Here is a 16,855-nt window from a genome sequence, read left to right on the forward strand (position 1 = left end):
GTTCTGCTGTCGAACGTGCACTCAAGTGTTTGGCTCATGCAAGAGAACTACGTGATTCTGGCTGAAGATCACCCGAGGAGCATGGGTGAATCTACCTTCTGTACCTGATGTTAGCAACTACTTAATGTCTGAGGATGCTGGATTTGTACTAAACGGGAATGTAAATGTCCCCATTGCTGAAGAAATGCATGGTGCTGAAGTTGAACGAAGGCTAAAACCAACCAGTTGAGAAGCATATTGTAAATTCTGTTGCCGCTTTTATAGCAAATAGCTATGAGTTCAGATCTGAAACCCTTTAGCCACCTACAGTAACTATTTAGAATGTTGTTGGCCCAACATCTTCGAGACTCCTCATGCCTTCTCAGAAAACTAGATTGCTTGGGGTTCCTATCCAGAAAGATTTTAGCTCTTTTGAATCTGATGCTAACATGAAGAGAAGACTCCTCATTATGAAGTGCGGCCAAGATATATGGAATCAAAGCTTGGGCGATCCTCCTATTCTTTTTAGATTACCACAAATATCGACTTCTTCATTGCATCCGTAGGGGGGCTGGTTGGTAGAAGTGACAGTAATAGAGGGCACTTAAATAATCGGGCATTAGGACTTGTTCAAGAAGCTGATGCGTTAAAACCTGAAAAATAGCGGATTTAACTGGCTCTTACACTCTACCAGGATGTCGGTATATATCTTTTGGACGTCCCATTCAGTACAGTTGAAGCACATACCGCAATGAATCTATTGAATGAATATGTAATGAGTGCATTATCAGGGAAAACAGTCCTACTTATGACCCACCAAGTTGATTTTCTTCCTGTTTTTGGTTCTGTTTTGTTAATGTCAGATGGGAAGATCCTACATGCGGCACCTTATCATCAGTTGTGTAGTGTCAGCGAAAGCTTTGATGCCAACAATGTTAGTTCAAGAACACAAAGATAAAACAATCACACATACGGTACACGAGGTTTTAATGTGGTTCGGCCAACCATGCCTACGTCCACGGATGAGAGAGAATAATTCCACTATACAATAGAGAATATTACAGAGGATAGAACCAGATACAACTATTGGGTTCCCGAAACATCCCATGTTTCCCCACTCCTTGTATCCATACCTTACTACGAGCCCTCTTGCTCCACCAGGTACCTCCCGTTCTTCCTCACATCTCTATCCACCTTGTATAGTCTCTATAGGCCCATCTCCATCTCATAACTTTTTCCCCTCATGACCTAGAATATTTATAGAGATATTTCCAACAACCTTCCTTATTCTATAAGGAAGTCTAATATTACAATAATATATCAACCGAGAAATATTCTATATAATATTCTTTACAAAAAAGGAATCTATACTAATTAGGAATTTGGGACACTTCCTAACAATCTCCACCTTGGACCAAATTACATGAAGTTAATCTTCAATCTCTCCATGACACAAACCTTTTTGTATCATATCACCACAAAAGAGCAATCGACTCCACCTTCAGTGAAAATTCCTTTTGTTTTCATCTTGTGTGCTTTGTGATCTTTTACTCTTCCAGAAATCTTCAACCCAAGCTCTGATACCAATTGTAGTGTCAGCGAAAGCTTTGATGCCAACAATGTTAGTTCAAGAACACAAAGATAAAACAATCAAACATACGGTACACGAGGTTTTAACGTGGTTCGGCTAACCATGCCTACGTCCACGGATGAGAGAGAATAATTCCACTATACAATAGAGAATATTACAGAGGATAGAACCAGATACAACTATTGGTTTCCCGAAACATCCCATGTTTCCCCACTCCTTGTATCCATACCTTACTACGAGCCCTCTCGCTCCACCAGGTACCTCCCGTTCTTCCTCACATCTCTATCCACCTTGTATAGTCTTTATAGGCCCATCTCCATCTCATAACTTTTTCCCCTCATGACCTAGAATATTTATAGAGATATTTCCAACAACCTTCCTTATTCTATAAGGAAGTCTAATATTACAATAATATATCAACCGAGAAATATTCTATATAATATTCTTTACAAAAAAGGAATCTATACTAATTAGGAATTTAGGACACTTCCTAACAAGTTGTTGACGTCAAGCCAAGAATTTGAGGACTTCGTGACTGCACACTAACAAACTGCTGATTCTGAAAGGCTTACAGAGGTTGCTCTACCCCGTAGATGTGAAAACCTCTACAGGAGAGATAAAGAGAACTCATATTCAGAAAGAGTTTAATGCGTCTAGATGTGATCAATTAATCAAGCAAGAAGAGAGAGAAATAGGAAATCCAGACTTTAAGCCCTACATGCTGTATCTAAATCAAAATAATCAATTCTGGCTCTTCCCCATAGAGAGGGATGAAGATCACGGGAGTCCAGAAGATGATGATGATGGTTTTGAGAATGAAGTTGACAACACAGATGGTTCAGATACTGGAAGCAATCTTTACAAGGATGAAGATGATAGTCTAGGAATTTATTGGGAAGTCAAACTGAATAGATTGGACTTGCTATCATGTTGAACTCATGAAGTTTGATGTGGAGGATCAGCTACAGTTCTAGGTCCAGCAAAGGCCATTGTTCAAATTAAACCTTCTAGAGTAGAAGTCCATTGCATTGCCATAGATTATGAGAATATGATAAGCATAACAGGCTTAAGGCCTGGAAACACTGTCATAGATTCAAGATGGAATAGGCCAAATTGTCATTCAACCACTAACTACTCAAGAAAATCTTAACAACTCCAAAAGACATCAGTAATGAGTAGATCATCTAACTTTGCGCCTTTCATGTGATGGTCTTGGTTCATAGAACAGAGAAGAAGCCCATCGAGAAGAAGCCTTCAGCAGGAACAAGAGGATGGTGGAGCTTAGTGCCTTCTTGGCAGCCACTCTCGAAAGTCCAGAAATGTAGGATCCATTAGAAACTCTCCAACTTACTACCCATTTGCCTTCACACACACGAATAAGTTGCTGAATCCTATTGACTGAGGGTTAATTTCCGATTATGGGCAATTTGATACGCTTGAAGAATAAGGAGTTATTCTGGAAACTGAACATCTGAAAATCAATTAAGACACGAGCACTTAGTTGAAGAAAATTATCTGTGAGCAAGTTGACAATAGAAGCAAAACTCAGATGTTAATTACACTCAAACGACCTCATATCATTCTCCAAACCTGAATTAGAAGAAATGTTGGAAGGCATCAGTCGGAGTGCACCAGGTTCTTGCTCAGGTTGTGAAGAATGCAGAATTCCATTTCAGCAATCTACAGAAACGTCCTCAGGCAACCCAAGTAATTTTGTCTCAAAAGTAGCCTAGACACTAATCTGGCTTGGCCACCTCGCCACACATCATACTCCTCCTATTGTTTCTTTTTCTTCTTTTTGTGATCTTATACATTTTAAATCTAGATTTCAAAACCATTTTACGTCAAAATAACTCCAGTTTTCTTTAAACTTCTTTAGGAGTCTCTAGGCTTAAAATCCAGATTTTAACAAATCTTTTCTTGCCGTTTTCCTCCCAGCACGCATTTCTATTGTTTTATTTGATTTTCAACTGATTTTTTTTATTTTCTCGATTTTCAACAAGCATGAACAAACTTCATGATTCCAAAAAATGGAATTTATAGAACCAACTCATGCGAAATCAATTAAGGCTTTGGTGGGGGCCCGACATTCATGATACTCTCTTCAATATTGTTTGCTTGATATGTTGATTTTTTATTATTCTTGATGATATACGTGAATTTGTTTCGTATTTATTGTTGAGATATCCTTGCTTCCCATAGAGATGTGGATGCTTGTAAATCAGGTACGCCCTTTCTACCCCACAACCCTAAAATTCTATGAATGCGTATGTTCTCATGAGACATGACCATATTTGATGCCATAATTGATTGCCTTGATGCTTGTTTGATCGTCCTTGATGAAAATACATACTATGTGTCATCTTTCCAAACTAATCTTTGATGTCTTGTGTTAGCGCTCGAGAAGTGATCCGAGTACGCATCCTAACCCTCCTTTATTATGATTAAATCTTGTTTGGCATGCTATATATTTGAAATCACCTAGCCTACTTAGGTATCCATAATTAAACTGATTATTAGCCACACTTCCCTTAACTTTGTTAGTAGAGACCTTTATAGAGCTTAGAGAAGTGCTATCTTTCAAAGGTACCTTCCCAATAGGTAACCTGATCCTCGGACTTAGACTCGGGTTTTTCAAAGACACGCTTTTCCAAAAATTATGGAGTCATTTTTTAGGGTTTTATTTCTTGTTTTATTTTCCCTTTAAAAATAAAAATAAAATAAGTGGCGACTCCAACCTTTTTCCAAAAATTATTTTTTCACAAATAAAAAGCGAGTCTCGCCGATCGAGTGGGGGCGCACGTGAAAAATGCGGGTCCACACAACGACGAGGCCAATCGGAAAGTTTGCCAAGGAAGAAAGGCTACAAGCATGCAGGCAGTAACCGTTGCCGGAGCACAAGAAATACAGGGAAAAAAGGGGCATGATACGATTGCGGAATGGAAACAACAAAAGGAAGTGTGCATTCTAGTATCAATTCCCTATTTATAGGGACAGGATCCCTAGGAACCCCAAACGACAACTCGACTGGAAGCACGCCGACCAAAACGACGCGCCGCCTAGCAAAAACCTCAAATAACAGCTCCCCTCTTTAAATGCCTACGGATGCCACATGTCATGCAGCCGCTGGAAGGGTTTGAAAAGTTTTTTTAACCTGTCTTTTCTATCCAAAGTAAAAGCTTGAGTTAAAAGGGGGCATTGTGGGAACCTCATGTGCTGCCACATGGTAAGCCACCCCTGGCCCACGTGGCACCCTCACTCCTATGTCCAAACGAGTCTAACCAAAGTCGAGTAACCTACCCAACCTATGGGCAAGGATGGTCGGATACATTATGTCCTACTAAGGTGGCACGACGCACTCCGGGTAAACCTCCTGACCCATTCCCATGGGCAATCATTCCACCACATTAGAAGTACACTTGATGAGACATCACCCTGTCTCCGTAGGCAATCGCTACACCCCATGCCATACTTCTTACAGATTGACGTAGTGGGTGGACCATCACATTACCCTTGTGGGCAGCCCTTGTTAGCTGCTTAATTGATGATGATTACTCTATCACAAGCCGCCAAAGTTAAGGGTCCACCTTAGCATAGATGTGACCCCATTCCAAACACTATAAAAACCCTCCTGCAACCCAAAATGAAGGTACGCAATATAATTCTCTCCTTCCATTGCCAAGAAGGAGGATATCTCTCTAGTTCACAGTTAATTGTTTGACTTGGCCTTCGGAAGGTGTGTTCGGACAACCTGTCCGGACATCTTTTGTAGGAACAGGGGAGGAGCCATCCCCACGCCACTGCACCTAGTTTCTTGCTGCTGTAATGTGGAACAGCCTCACCCCTAGTTGATCAAGCTTCAACACATACCATACCTCTTTTCCTTAATTTTTTTGTTTTATTTTATTTTTTTTCTCATATTTTCCTTTGAATTATTTCGTAATAAAAATAACCTAAATTAATTTATTTTTTATTTTCCTTTATTTTATTTTTCTTACATTTTTTCTTAAATTTTACAAGAACTTATGATTGAAGTCTGAATTACTCTTTTGCATATATTATTTTATTTTTGAGATTTTTGTGAATTCATCCGTTCGAATACCACCTATGACCGAAGCCTTCTAATCCAACGAAACGGGGCCGGGTTGGGAGACGTGGGCCTGGATGGCACATTTAACAGATTTGAAGTGGGCCCGCCCAATCCGGCCCATCCAGACGGTGGATAAGAAAGGGAGGGATGCCGACTACTCTCTTAACTCTCTTCTCCTCCTCCCGTCTGCTGGGTCTCCTTTCATTTTCCTTTTCCATGGCGGTCACCGCCTCACTCTCCTGTATTCGACTGCCTCTATCACCAACAACCCAACACTTCCCCTCTCACTCCTTGTCCTTATCTTCCTCTTTCACTCTAAACCCTTTGCAAACCCATCTCCAATTGCGCCTCCAACCATTCCGCTCTGCCAAATCCACCCTCCCCATCATTCGAATGAGCATGGAGGCTGGCGTGGGCGTCATGGCCACCAAGCTCGGCATGATGAGCTACTTCGAGCCGGAGGGAAAGGTGGTGCCGGTCACCGTAGTGGGGTTCCGAGAAGGCAACATCGTGACGCAGGTGAAGACCGAGGCCACAGACGGCTACAGTGCGGTGCAGGTGGGGTACAGGAGGGTGAGGGACCGGAAGCTGACGAAGCCAGAGATGGGGCATTTGGAGAAGGCCGGTACGATTCCGATGAGGCATTTGCAGGAGTTTCGGTTGGTGTCGGTGGATGGGTTTGAGCCCAATCAGAAATTGGTCTTTGAGGAGTTGTTCAAGGAGGGTGATCTCGTCGATGTTTCCGGGATAACCATCGGAAAGGGGTTCCAGGGTTTGTTTCTCTCTCTTTTTCTTTTTATGTTTCTGTCTCTATTTGGTTGCTGGGAAAACTGGAATCTCGTTTAGTAACTTTCTTTTGAAAATTGTTTGATTGCTGAGAAAAAGGGTTGTTCTTAGGAATTTCTCTAATTATATTTGATGAGTGAGAACTGAAAAATGTTGCTATTGCTGATTTGCTGATGTCCCTGTTTGGTTGCCGGGAAAATGTATACTATTAGGAACTTTGCAATAATGTTTGATGAATGGGAGATAAAAACGTTCGGTCTGTTTGGTAGGGGAAGACTAACTGTTTTCATTTTTGGTAACAAGATTTCATTGAAATTGGGCATTTCTTGAAAATGTTAGGATATATGTATATTTTCAGTCTTTGTTTCCCTCGTCTTTTTTCATTTTCTTCCATTCCTCTTTGTTTGGGTTGTGAGAAACTGCACTGTTCATGTGGATCTTTACAATTGTATTTCATGAATGGGATTTAAGATGGTAGGGCAAGCTTGGTAGGGAAATAGTTTTGTGCCCAGTTGGTAGGGTGGTTCTATTGATGTTTGGAGGACCTCCGCCAGTATTCATGGATCAAAGTACCAGTCCATACCAGTATGTATCAGCCAATTCATATCCACCATCCACTTCATATCCACCATGACAAGTCTGCTACACGAGTTGGTATCGTGCAATTCAACAATAGCTTGTTTCTAACTCAAATATGATTCACTCGACTCAATCAACTCATGGAATGACCCAAGTCATAATACCATGATTGGGTCCAATGAAAATGGAAGAGAGAAAATAAATAATGCCTACATATTTTGGAGATTCCCCTATCACTCAAGAAAAGATCCTTAGAACATGAGTAGGAACAAGGAATCCAAATTGAATTTTCTTTTTATCATTTTAATTTTTTATTTTATAGATATACCAATTATCCAGTATGGTAATGGTTTAAATTCTTTTTAATAAACCAATTCAAACACATATCAAGTAGGATAAATGTTTACTCTATTGTCTCTGTTTTTGTTCCTTTTTTCTTGGTGTTTGGTTGCTGGGAAATTGGGCTCATACTTTGTTTCAATACCAATCTTCTAAGTATCAGCTATAGGCATTGTTGTTTGGACTCTAAATGCTGCCTACTTATTGGGTTTTTATTGCAGGTGGTATTAAAAGGCATAACTTCAGAAGAGGCCCCATGACTCATGGATCCAAAAGCCATAGAGCCCTTGGATCCATTGGTGCTGGAACAACCCCAGGCCATGTTTATAAAGGGAAGAAAATGCCTGGTAGGATGGGAGGAACCAAAACCAAGATTAGGAAGCTTAAGATTGTAAAAATCGACAATGATCTCCGCGTTGTGATGATCAAAGGTGCAGTCCCTGGTAAGCCAGGAAATCTTCTTCGTATTACTCCGGCAAAGATTGTTGGCAAAAACATTCCAAAGAACTAGATCCATTGTGTTAATCTTTTGGGATAATGAAAGATGATTTTATTTTTTGTAGCAAGTCTTGAACTAAACTTTTGTTTTCATGATTTTATATTGTTCCTTTGGTGATCAGAGAGAGATGAATGGTAAAAAGAGTGGCTCTCTTGGTTGAACCTTTCCTAATGACTGTTCCAGGTCACTTAATAGGCTTTCTTCCTTATATGAAAGAATAATCTTCCCTTTGTTGAGCCTGTTCTCTCTTGTGGTGAAGTTTCCATGTAAAGGCAGGTATGTAGTTGGTAACCTTCTCCAGTTCTCCTGGGGCGAGTGTATGACTCCTGGATCAGTTAGAGAAACTTTACAATCCAATGGAAGACTAGAATGAGGCAAAGCTACATAGTTTTGAGGTGTATGGAGTTGATTATGAGTTTTTCATGTACTGGAAACTTAATATGTCATTATATATTCAAGTTTCATTGTCCTGTTGTAAAAAGTTCCCAATTTTTTCGAGGAGGACTACTTGCTATGTGAATAATTTGTGATCAACAAGATGCTTTTGTTTAGGTTTGAAATGTTAGCTGGATATGACAAATTGTTTAAGTTTGAAAGAGGTTTGATAATGATTAAAGGTGTGAATAATAATATCTAGAGAAAGTTTTGCGGGCAATTGGTTCAGCTACCTCTATAGTTTGCACACTTGCAGAGGAGTCCATCAGTCTCTTTTCTTTAAGGATATATATTTTTCCCTTCTTTGCAATTGGAGAAACTTGCATGGAGAATGTGAGAAGCTTGACTATAAGATGATGCCCATGGATGAAACCTGGGGAGATTGAAATTTGATAAAGTCATCCATTGAACTTTGGCGGCCTCTCTCTATGAAGACACTCAAGAAATAACAATGCTGAGTTGTGTCGAGTTTCCTAATGAACACCCATGCAGCAAAGTTTAGTTTGTTGAGCTCTCTAGAGGCGGTACTCAATCGATAAAAGTTTCCTCATCTGATCTCTTGGAGAATCAAAAATGGTTCCAATCCAGCAAAAGAAAGTTCAGAGGAGAGCCCCTAAAGGCATCAGTTGTAGTAAGAGAGACAAAAAGAGAAGAGAACAATAAACAAAGTGAACCTATTTGGATCCCAAATATGGGTTTGAGTCATCATTGAGTTTTGGCTTGGTTAGGATTCTAAAAAAGATGATAGGGTTGTTGTATCAAAAGGGCTGTTAGAGTTTTCATCTGCTACGATTCTTGCTTAGAAAAAAAAATCTCACTTGCTCCAAGGGAAAATCACATACATCTCCAAATGAATAAACTTGCAAGAAATTAAGAAATTAAATACACACTTGGTAATTCATCTGTCGTTTAATAAAGTACATTATTTGATAAGGCAGCAAAGATGGTCTAATTGCCACAATCAGTGTGGACTTTATTTAAGGATATAAAGACATGTATATATATTAACAATAATAAGTCAGCCATCCTTTCCTTATTGCTTCTTCACTACATAGAACATTCAAGATAGCATGCATGTTTGTTTCTCTTGGAGAGCACCTAGCTTTAGTTCCCTACAAAAACCAGATTTCTCCATTTAAAGTTTGATCACCCTTAATTAACAACTAACATGTACATTCAGTATTTTTTAGAACTCACCATGTTATTCCGAAGTTGATGGGTCCCCTACCACCTTCTTTCCTTTTGAAGTTTGTCCTGCAAATATTATGAATTTTTCTCTTTTTATTCAAATGCATCTCTTGCTCACTCACTCACTCAGAGAAACACATATTGATATACTCATTACTGAAAAGGCATGCAAAAACCAAAAATGGAAAAGCATATGCAGTTGTGTAATTTAGCTTCTGCTCGTATTGAGCTAGGTAAGGTGTCAAGTTGTTGGGATGATTGCCCAGTTTCCCTTGCATCAATTCCTGGGGTTGAGCTTGATATCAGTAATGAAACTTAACTATATTCTATAACAAAAATAATCCTCGTAGTTGCTATGTTTTATCTGTTTAAGGATAATATAGGATTGGGATTTTTGTTCTTTTTTTTCTTTTAAGGAAATTTAGAGGAAGCCAATTCGTTCAAAGTTTAAAGTACAATAATGTAAAGAAAATGAGGGTTCAGTTTGGACCCCAAGGCCAAGATCAAACTTGTATAGTTTTGATTATACAAAAATCATGATTAGCTTTATCAAAACGCTACATCTTTATTATACTTCAGTTTCGGTTTATAGTAAATACTGACCTTTACAGCATGCCAAATGATGATACCATCGTGCTGATGAAGATGGTCTTGGTTTAGAGGATTCGTGTGGAAGGCCAAGTGTGTCATCGATGGAATCAATCTCTAGGTCAGGGATGTCCTTAACCTTCAGCCAATCTGGGCCTCCTCCGCCTTCCTTTCGGCATTGCTCCATCAGTAGGGGACATCCCTGAATAACCAAATGCTCAAGAGAGGTGGGGACTCCTTTCTCAGGCAAGCACTTGAGTTTGGGGCAGTCCTCGATGTAAAGATCCTTGAGGGAGGTGAGTCTCTTCAACACATCCACGGGACCAAGAGACTCAAGATTCAGGCACGAACCAATCATCAAACATTCAAGTGTTATGGAGAGCCCTTCAGCAGGCAAACTCACAAGCTCGGGGCAGCTTTGGATGGACAGTAGTTTGAGAAATGTCAGATCTTGCAGCGGTGCTGCTTTTTGGGACAAGGACACAAGATCTTTGCAATTACGAATGTACAAAGCCTTGAGACCTGGAAGATGGGGCAATATTGGAAGAGAGGTTATATTTGAGATATTGGAAATGACCAAGGAGTAGAGGGAACTGGTTGCAGGTATTGCCTCCACCAGTTTTCCATCCTGACAAGCATCCAGCTCTAAATGCTGAAGACGTTGGGAGAGCTCTGGGACTGGGAGGGCTGTCAATAACTCACACCCGCTGATCTCCAGCTTCTGTGGAGCAAAAGTGCGTGGCAATGCGGGCAGCTTGGGGCAGCAAATGATTTTCAATTCCAAGAGATGCTGGTAGGAGTGCATTTGGCCTATGGGTTGATTGAGACTGTTTAAAACAGTGCCTGAAATCTCCTGCCAATCTTCCAGAACTGGATTGTTCACTAGTATTAGAAACATCAGAGATGGGGTTACTGCAAGAGCCCTCAGGGAGTCACACTTTTTGATATTCAAAACTCTTAGGATAGGAAAGAACGAGTGTAACTTTCTGAGCTTGGGGCAGTTACTAATCTTTAGCGTATCCAGAGAAGGGAATTCCACCTCAGGCCAGTCCTCCAACTCTTGCATCCCTTTAATGCAAAGCTGTCGAAGGTGGGGTAACCGACCAAGTGAGAGGACTTTGCACTTTGTGCAATGCTTCAAGGAAACAGTTACAAGCTTTTGGAGCAGTCCATCTCTCATCCAAACTGGTAATCTGGTGCCTCTGTAGTGACAAATCTGGAGCTCTTTGACGTTTGAGTGAGGCTGGAGGTCTTCCAGCACCGTCTCTTCAGCTGCTTGGTCTTCCGGGTCAGCATCTCTATTGCTCCATTCCAACACCAACTTGTCAAGGCTTTCTTTCTGGTTCAACTTCGCCTCCCTGGCATTAACTGCATTTTCAAGTTTTGAAATATGCAATGTTCCTGCAAGATACACCATGTCCTTCAGTTCTTCAATCCCAAATCCCTTCTCTGAGCCGGTATGAAACGCGTGCAAGTTCTGTAGACTGGTTAATTTTCCCATTCCTGGTGGCAACCTTGTAATCTTGTGCCAGAACATATCATCCAGCTCAAGATGCTGCAGGTTAATTAGCTTCCTGAGGTCCCTGGGCAATTCGAAAAGCCAAAGACACCCTAAGAGTTTCAGTGTCTGCAAATTGTAGAGGTTACATAACGAGTCTGGAAGCCTTCGAATTTCAGTTTTGGAGAGGTCGAGATAGCGCAAGAGCTTCAACTTCTCAATTGATTGTGGCAGTTCCAAAATTGTGGAGGAACTCAGATCCAACACACGGATGTATGTCATTGTATGGAACATGTTATCAAGGGCCTGCAGCTTCAAATCTTTCAAGTTCTCTTTGTGAAATAGAAGAGTGCGCAGCCTTTTGGATGCATTGATGAGCTTGATGAGAGGTTGCTCGACATCTTTACACAGCAGCGATGCATGACGAAAGTTAAACGGGTCAGAAATATTAGCATCTTCCACTTGGCAGCAGTAAGGGCGGGAGACTTGTCTAGCCAAGTCATGGATAAGGTCATGCATCCTGTACCTCACCTTGTTGTCAACATTCAGAACTTGAAAGAAGGATCTCATTAACAGCTTATCAAAGCATTCAGTTCCAGTTTCCTGTCCACTTTCTTGAATGAAGCCTTCTGCCACCCAGAATTTGACCAGCTCTTTCTTATCAAAGATATATGCCTTGGGAAATATGGAACAGAAAGCATAACATTGCTTTAGATGAGAAGAAAGCTGGTCATAACTCAATTTCAGAGCAGGAATAATCCTAGGATTATCCCCCTCTGCATCCCATATATCATTTCTTAAGATCATCTGCCATTTTCCCACATCATCATTGCCTCGCAACAGACCTGCCATTACTTTCACAGCCAGAGGCAAAAATTGGCACTTGCGAATGATGTTCTTACCAATGCTTTCCAATTCCCCCCGTCTTTCGCTGGACAAGTTACACTGTTCAAATGCAATTTTCTGGAACAATGACCAACATTTTTCCTCAGGTAAACTGTCCAGCATGTAAGGATCCTGTGTGCCCATAATAGCGGAAACCTTGGAGGTTCGACTGGTAATTAATACTTTACTTCCCCTTCCCCCTTGCTTTAAAATATTTTTAAGTGGCTCCCATTTCATATAATCATCATTCCAGACATTGTCCAGAACAAGTAGGAATTTTTTTCCTGCCAGGAACTCTAGGAAACGGGATTCTAGCAGGCTTAGGGATAAATTGAGGTCATACTTCATCTCAGTATGATACTCTATGATGTCTTTGAGAATCCTAGAGAGGTCAAAATCAACGTTGACCGATACCCACATTCTGAACTCAAAACATTCTTTTACCCTCTCATCATTGTAGACGAGTTGGGCAAGAGTTGTTTTGCCCAGACCTCCCATACCAATGATGGGAATGACAGAAATCTCACCTTCTTTATCCAAGTCACCTGATAGCAACAATTCTACCATCTTATTTTTGTCATCTTCTCTACCAACAACAGTTGTGCTATCCACAAAAAAACCAGTTTGGGGGGCACGGTTTTGGGTCTCCGGGACACTATCATTATGGACAAGTTGGAATTGTTTACTATTGTGATCAATTTCATCTAGTCTGGTTAAGATCTTCCTGATTTTACCAGCAATATCTCTTTGAAAGGAAAATTTACTTACACTAGAAGGAGGTTGACCCTGATTTCTGTTCCACAAATGAACTTCAGTCGAAAAAGCATCCAATACGTCTTCTGTGTCATAAGCTGCATCTTCAAGCTTTTCTAGCCAATCTTTCAGGGAAAGATTCGTCAGCTGCCTCTCCTCTGCATCTTTAAGCACGTTTTTGATTGTGCGTAAAGTTCCTTGGAGCTTTTCTATGTCTTTCTTAACACCATAGATCGCGTGAAACTCTTCGTTGATCAAGGAAAGGGCCTTTTTTATGGCCATGTCGACAATAGGAGCAACTAGGAGGGAAACGGCGCGATCAGCCATAGTTTTTTGATTGCCTGATGAAACAAGGGAAACTTAAAGGGATGGAGAGAATGAAACTAGAATGCCTTTGAACTGGAAGTGTATGCTATATATATGTAAGAATGGCTCCAAGTAAATGCAGATTTCTGTGAAGTTTCTTGGAAATGTGGGGCACTTTCACGTCTTAACGCGTTATGGATCACTTGTCCTATAGAAAAGTCGAGTCCCCACACGTTTTGGGTCAGTCATTCTACATATTATAATGCATGGGTAAGGTAGAAAACTGTCACTATGACCCGCCAAGTTTGATTTTTTCTGCCGAAAACTGCTAGGCAGGTGGCTTAGAAATTCCCAAGTCAATTAAAGAGTCTCTGGAAGGGAGTTGGAACTAAAGGGGCAGCTTCTATGCCCCTTCTGAGCATTCAAGAGGAAAAAGGAATTGTTAAGATATTTAAGTTTATTATTATCCAGTTATTCGGCTATACAGATAGAAAGTGGTTGTTGTGGAGGTTTGAGGCATTGAATTGATTTCATCATTCAATCATGAAGAAGAAGATAGCAGATGTTAGCAACAAGAATGAAGTCTTCCTTGAGCACAAGAGAATGGTCAGTGCCACCTTTCTTTGAGCCCATTTTGGTTTATTAATCTTGGATCAATATATGTAAAGAGTTTTTGCTGTAATCTTTTATATGGCTTTATGCTCATACAGAAGAGATGGATGATTTCTTTTTCCTTTCTCTTAATGCTCATACAGAAGAGATGGACTGATAACAAGTCTGGTGGTGTCTGCTATATGTTATATGCAAGGGCACTCTTTATAACTTGGGGTACACGTGAACACTGGAATTGGAATTGTTTCAAAGAAACAGGGTGAGACATTTTTCATTTGCATGTATGTTAACTGTTCCTGTTGACAGGCCCCTACCATATACTTACTATAATCAAGATCTATTTTCAATTTCCAGTGAAGAAAACATCGAGGTAGCGAAACTTAGTCATGTGTGTTGGCTGGATGTGAGAGGAAAATTGAAGATGTCGGAGCTGTCACCCGGAATTGTTTACGGCGTATTCTATCAAGTTAAGTTGACAAAGGGGGGATCTGGATGGGAACTCCCACTTACTCTGAGATTATCACTCCCAGATGGAAGAGTTCAACATCGCCAAGTGAGTCTTCGACAGAAGCCCAGAGGAGAGTGGATAGAGCTGAATGTTGGCAATTTCCAAACACAAGAAGGAGAAAGCAGAGAAGTGTGCTTTGATCTTTATGAACATGGAGGACATTGGAAAAATGGTCTTATTGTCAAAGGCGCCATTCTCAAGCCAAGGAATTGAGTGCGCCAACATAAAATAAGAAGATAATGCTCTACTCATGTTTTCTTGTTTTGTTTTTGAAGTCGGCATAATCTTTTTCTCTTTCTTTCTTTCTACCTTATCTCAGTGATCTTTTTGGATCAACTTTTTTCAGTGGCCAGCTCTTTCCAACTCTAGCTCTATGATTTTCATATATTTGATTTTTCATCCTCATTATCCAACTCTTGGATTGCTATCTGTTTGAAAACCTTCATCTGCTTCTGCTTCTCTAAGAACGTCTTGAATCAATATCGTTTTAAGAGAGACTTGACAGTTTATCCAGGCCTCTCTTGAGGTTAAGGGCCCATAATCCCTTTCTATGACCTTTTCTACAATGACTTCCATATAAGGGGTAAAGTGTAAAGCATGAAGCATGAAGGGTACATTCTCAAAAATTGTACATTGCATATGATTATAAAGTATGAAGGGTATATTGTTCGATTTTAAACTCGATGGGGCAATGTGCAAAACACGGTATAGGTTGAGGGGGTAAAGTGTAATAAACCCAAAAAATTTTATCACCTCAAATTTTAAAATTGCTAAAAGTGAATATTTAAAAAAAAGAGTAAAATAAAGATATATATATATATATATATATATATATATGTATATAAGATGTTATATTTTTATATAAAAAAAATTTATTTAAAAAAAAACATGAAGTTCATTTGAACATATTTTATTTTTATTTCTATTTTTCTAGAAACCCAACCAATGATGTATGGAAAGACAGTGAGCCAAGTCAAAAAGCAAAAATGAAACCATTTAACAAAAGATTTCCTAAATCAGGATCTCCAACACATTCATAATCATCACAACAGATTTATTGGAATAAAAAAGAAAAAGAAAAAAAGACCTCAATGTAATAATGAAAACACAAAAGCAAATCATAGTTAATATACCAAAAACACCCATGGAAATGTTGTCTAGTCAAGTGGCATTCATGTGATTTACAAATTTTGTTTTTTCATATTTTGATAAAGTCACATTCGTTGTTGTTTGATTCTTTGATTGAATGATTCTGTAGATCGCAAAACAAATTCGTCAACCAACCTTTTTTCATTTCCAGTACAAAGTTCAAAATGCCTCATATATATCCTGGTAGAATAACTTGAGACTTATTATGGCTGCTCGAGAAAATGATGAAAAGAAAAGAAATTTCAGTTGTCTAGGATCAAAATTAGTTTTTCCACCATCCAATGAAAAAGAGCCTTATTGCTACCTAACCAGGATACCTCGTTTGCTTCTCAAGGGCATGTTATGGGTCCTTTAACTTTGGAAAACATTCAATGACTTCAACCGTATTCCAAGACGTTTTTAAGCATTAATAATAAGTAGGTGGACCTGAAAGTAATGTGAAAGTGGATTGAGCGTCTTAAAATGCAGCTTACGATTTACATGATGCAACCAGGTATCACGGGATAAAGGAACAGCTTTCGGCCAAATACAAAGGTTTGATCAGATTAGAATAAGGGCAGTGTTTTGACGATTTCTCCTATGAGGCATAATTAATTGCAGAGCATGTGTCATCATCATGTAACCACTCTCGCATTAGCCAGCCAATCGGTCGAGTAATTCAAACCAAAATGAACCTGCTGCCATGTATGAACGGAAATTGATTTCAAAGTCATTGAGATTCTTTGTGTTATATAATAATAATAGTGGAGGGATGCTTTACCAAGTATCCTTTAAACAACACCATTGTGGGTCTTCCTCTTCCTCTTCTCCATGTGCAAACAACCACCATAAGACTTAAAAAAATATGAAAATTAATGTTAGTAAAAGAATAATGACATAAGATAGTGTCGTTATGACACAAGTAAATTTGAGGGTATACCCCACACGTCATCTATTTGTTAATTGAATTTCATAAACAAATTTCTTTGGACCACATTTCATTCACAAATGAGGGCTATTGCGTGTTGGAAACCATCATCCACCGGCCTTCCACTTGCCTCGCTTTCTTTTTCCTTCTTTTTTCCCCACTT

At 39.6% G+C, this 16,855-nt stretch overlaps 3 protein-coding genes across 4 annotated transcripts; 2 read left to right on the plus strand and 1 right to left on the minus strand.

Moving 5' to 3' along the window:
• Positions 1-4,250: 4,250 nt before the first annotated feature.
• LOC100267754 (large ribosomal subunit protein uL3c) lies at positions 4,251-8,099 on the plus strand. The gene is made up of 2 exons (XM_002271430.5): positions 4,251-6,432; positions 7,586-8,099. The coding sequence occupies exons 1-2, from the start codon at positions 5,808-5,810 to the stop codon at positions 7,873-7,875; spliced, it is 915 nt and encodes a 304-aa protein (XP_002271466.2). The 5' UTR covers positions 4,251-5,807; the 3' UTR covers positions 7,876-8,099.
• A 1,069-nt stretch (positions 8,100-9,168) lies between these two features.
• LOC100245433 (disease resistance protein RGA2) lies at positions 9,169-13,537 on the minus strand. 2 transcript variants are annotated; one of them, XM_010662883.3, is made up of 3 exons: positions 10,090-13,537; positions 9,496-9,552; positions 9,169-9,410 (listed from the first exon to the last, which is right to left on the minus strand). In XM_010662883.3, the coding sequence occupies exons 1-2, from the start codon at positions 13,535-13,537 to the stop codon at positions 9,500-9,502; spliced, it is 3,501 nt and encodes a 1,166-aa protein (XP_010661185.1). In that variant the 3' UTR covers positions 9,169-9,410; positions 9,496-9,499. The 2 variants fall into 2 exon arrangements, with proteins under 2 accessions (XP_010661185.1, XP_002275171.2); XM_002275135.4 differs by lacking the exons at positions 9,169-9,410; positions 9,496-9,552 and adding an exon at positions 9,559-9,770.
• Positions 13,538-14,005: 468 nt separating this feature from the next.
• LOC100242017 (protein PHLOEM PROTEIN 2-LIKE A1) lies at positions 14,006-15,143 on the plus strand. The gene is made up of 3 exons (XM_002271363.4): positions 14,006-14,122; positions 14,272-14,387; positions 14,483-15,143. Exons 1-3 carry the CDS (start codon positions 14,060-14,062, stop codon positions 14,847-14,849), a joined length of 546 nt encoding a protein of 181 aa, XP_002271399.1. The 5' UTR covers positions 14,006-14,059; the 3' UTR covers positions 14,850-15,143.
• The last annotated feature ends 1,712 nt before the right edge of the window (positions 15,144-16,855 follow it).

This window comes from Vitis vinifera, chromosome 15, assembly GCF_030704535.1.
Source record: "Vitis vinifera cultivar Pinot Noir 40024 chromosome 15, ASM3070453v1".
NCBI classification, from domain to species: domain Eukaryota; kingdom Viridiplantae; phylum Streptophyta; class Magnoliopsida; order Vitales; family Vitaceae; genus Vitis; species Vitis vinifera.

What these genes read in the sequence shown, in the direction of transcription:
- LOC100267754 (XM_002271430.5), top strand. Translation starts at nt 5,808, where the DNA reads ATGCCGACTACTCTCTTAACTCTCTTCTCCTCCTCCCGTCTGCTGGGT. An exon ending in CATCGGAAAGGGGTTCCAGG is followed by an intron (nt 6,433 to 7,585) that starts GTTTGTTTCTCT and finishes TTTTTATTGCAG; the next exon opens with GTGGTATTAAAAGGCATAAC.
- LOC100245433 (XM_002275135.4), bottom strand. Translation starts at nt 13,537, where the DNA reads ATGGCTGATCGCGCCGTTTCCCTCCTAGTTGCTCCTATTGTCGACATG. An exon ending in TCATTTGGCATGCTGTAAAG is followed by an intron (nt 9,771 to 10,089) that starts GTCAGTATTTAC and finishes GCTCAACCCCAG; the next exon opens with GAATTGATGCAAGGGAAACT.
- LOC100242017 (XM_002271363.4), top strand. Translation starts at nt 14,060, where the DNA reads ATGAAGAAGAAGATAGCAGATGTTAGCAACAAGAATGAAGTCTTCCTT. An exon ending in TCCTTGAGCACAAGAGAATG is followed by an intron (nt 14,123 to 14,271) that starts GTCAGTGCCACC and finishes ATGCTCATACAG; the next exon opens with AAGAGATGGACTGATAACAA. An exon ending in AATTGTTTCAAAGAAACAGG is followed by an intron (nt 14,388 to 14,482) that starts GTGAGACATTTT and finishes TTCAATTTCCAG; the next exon opens with TGAAGAAAACATCGAGGTAG.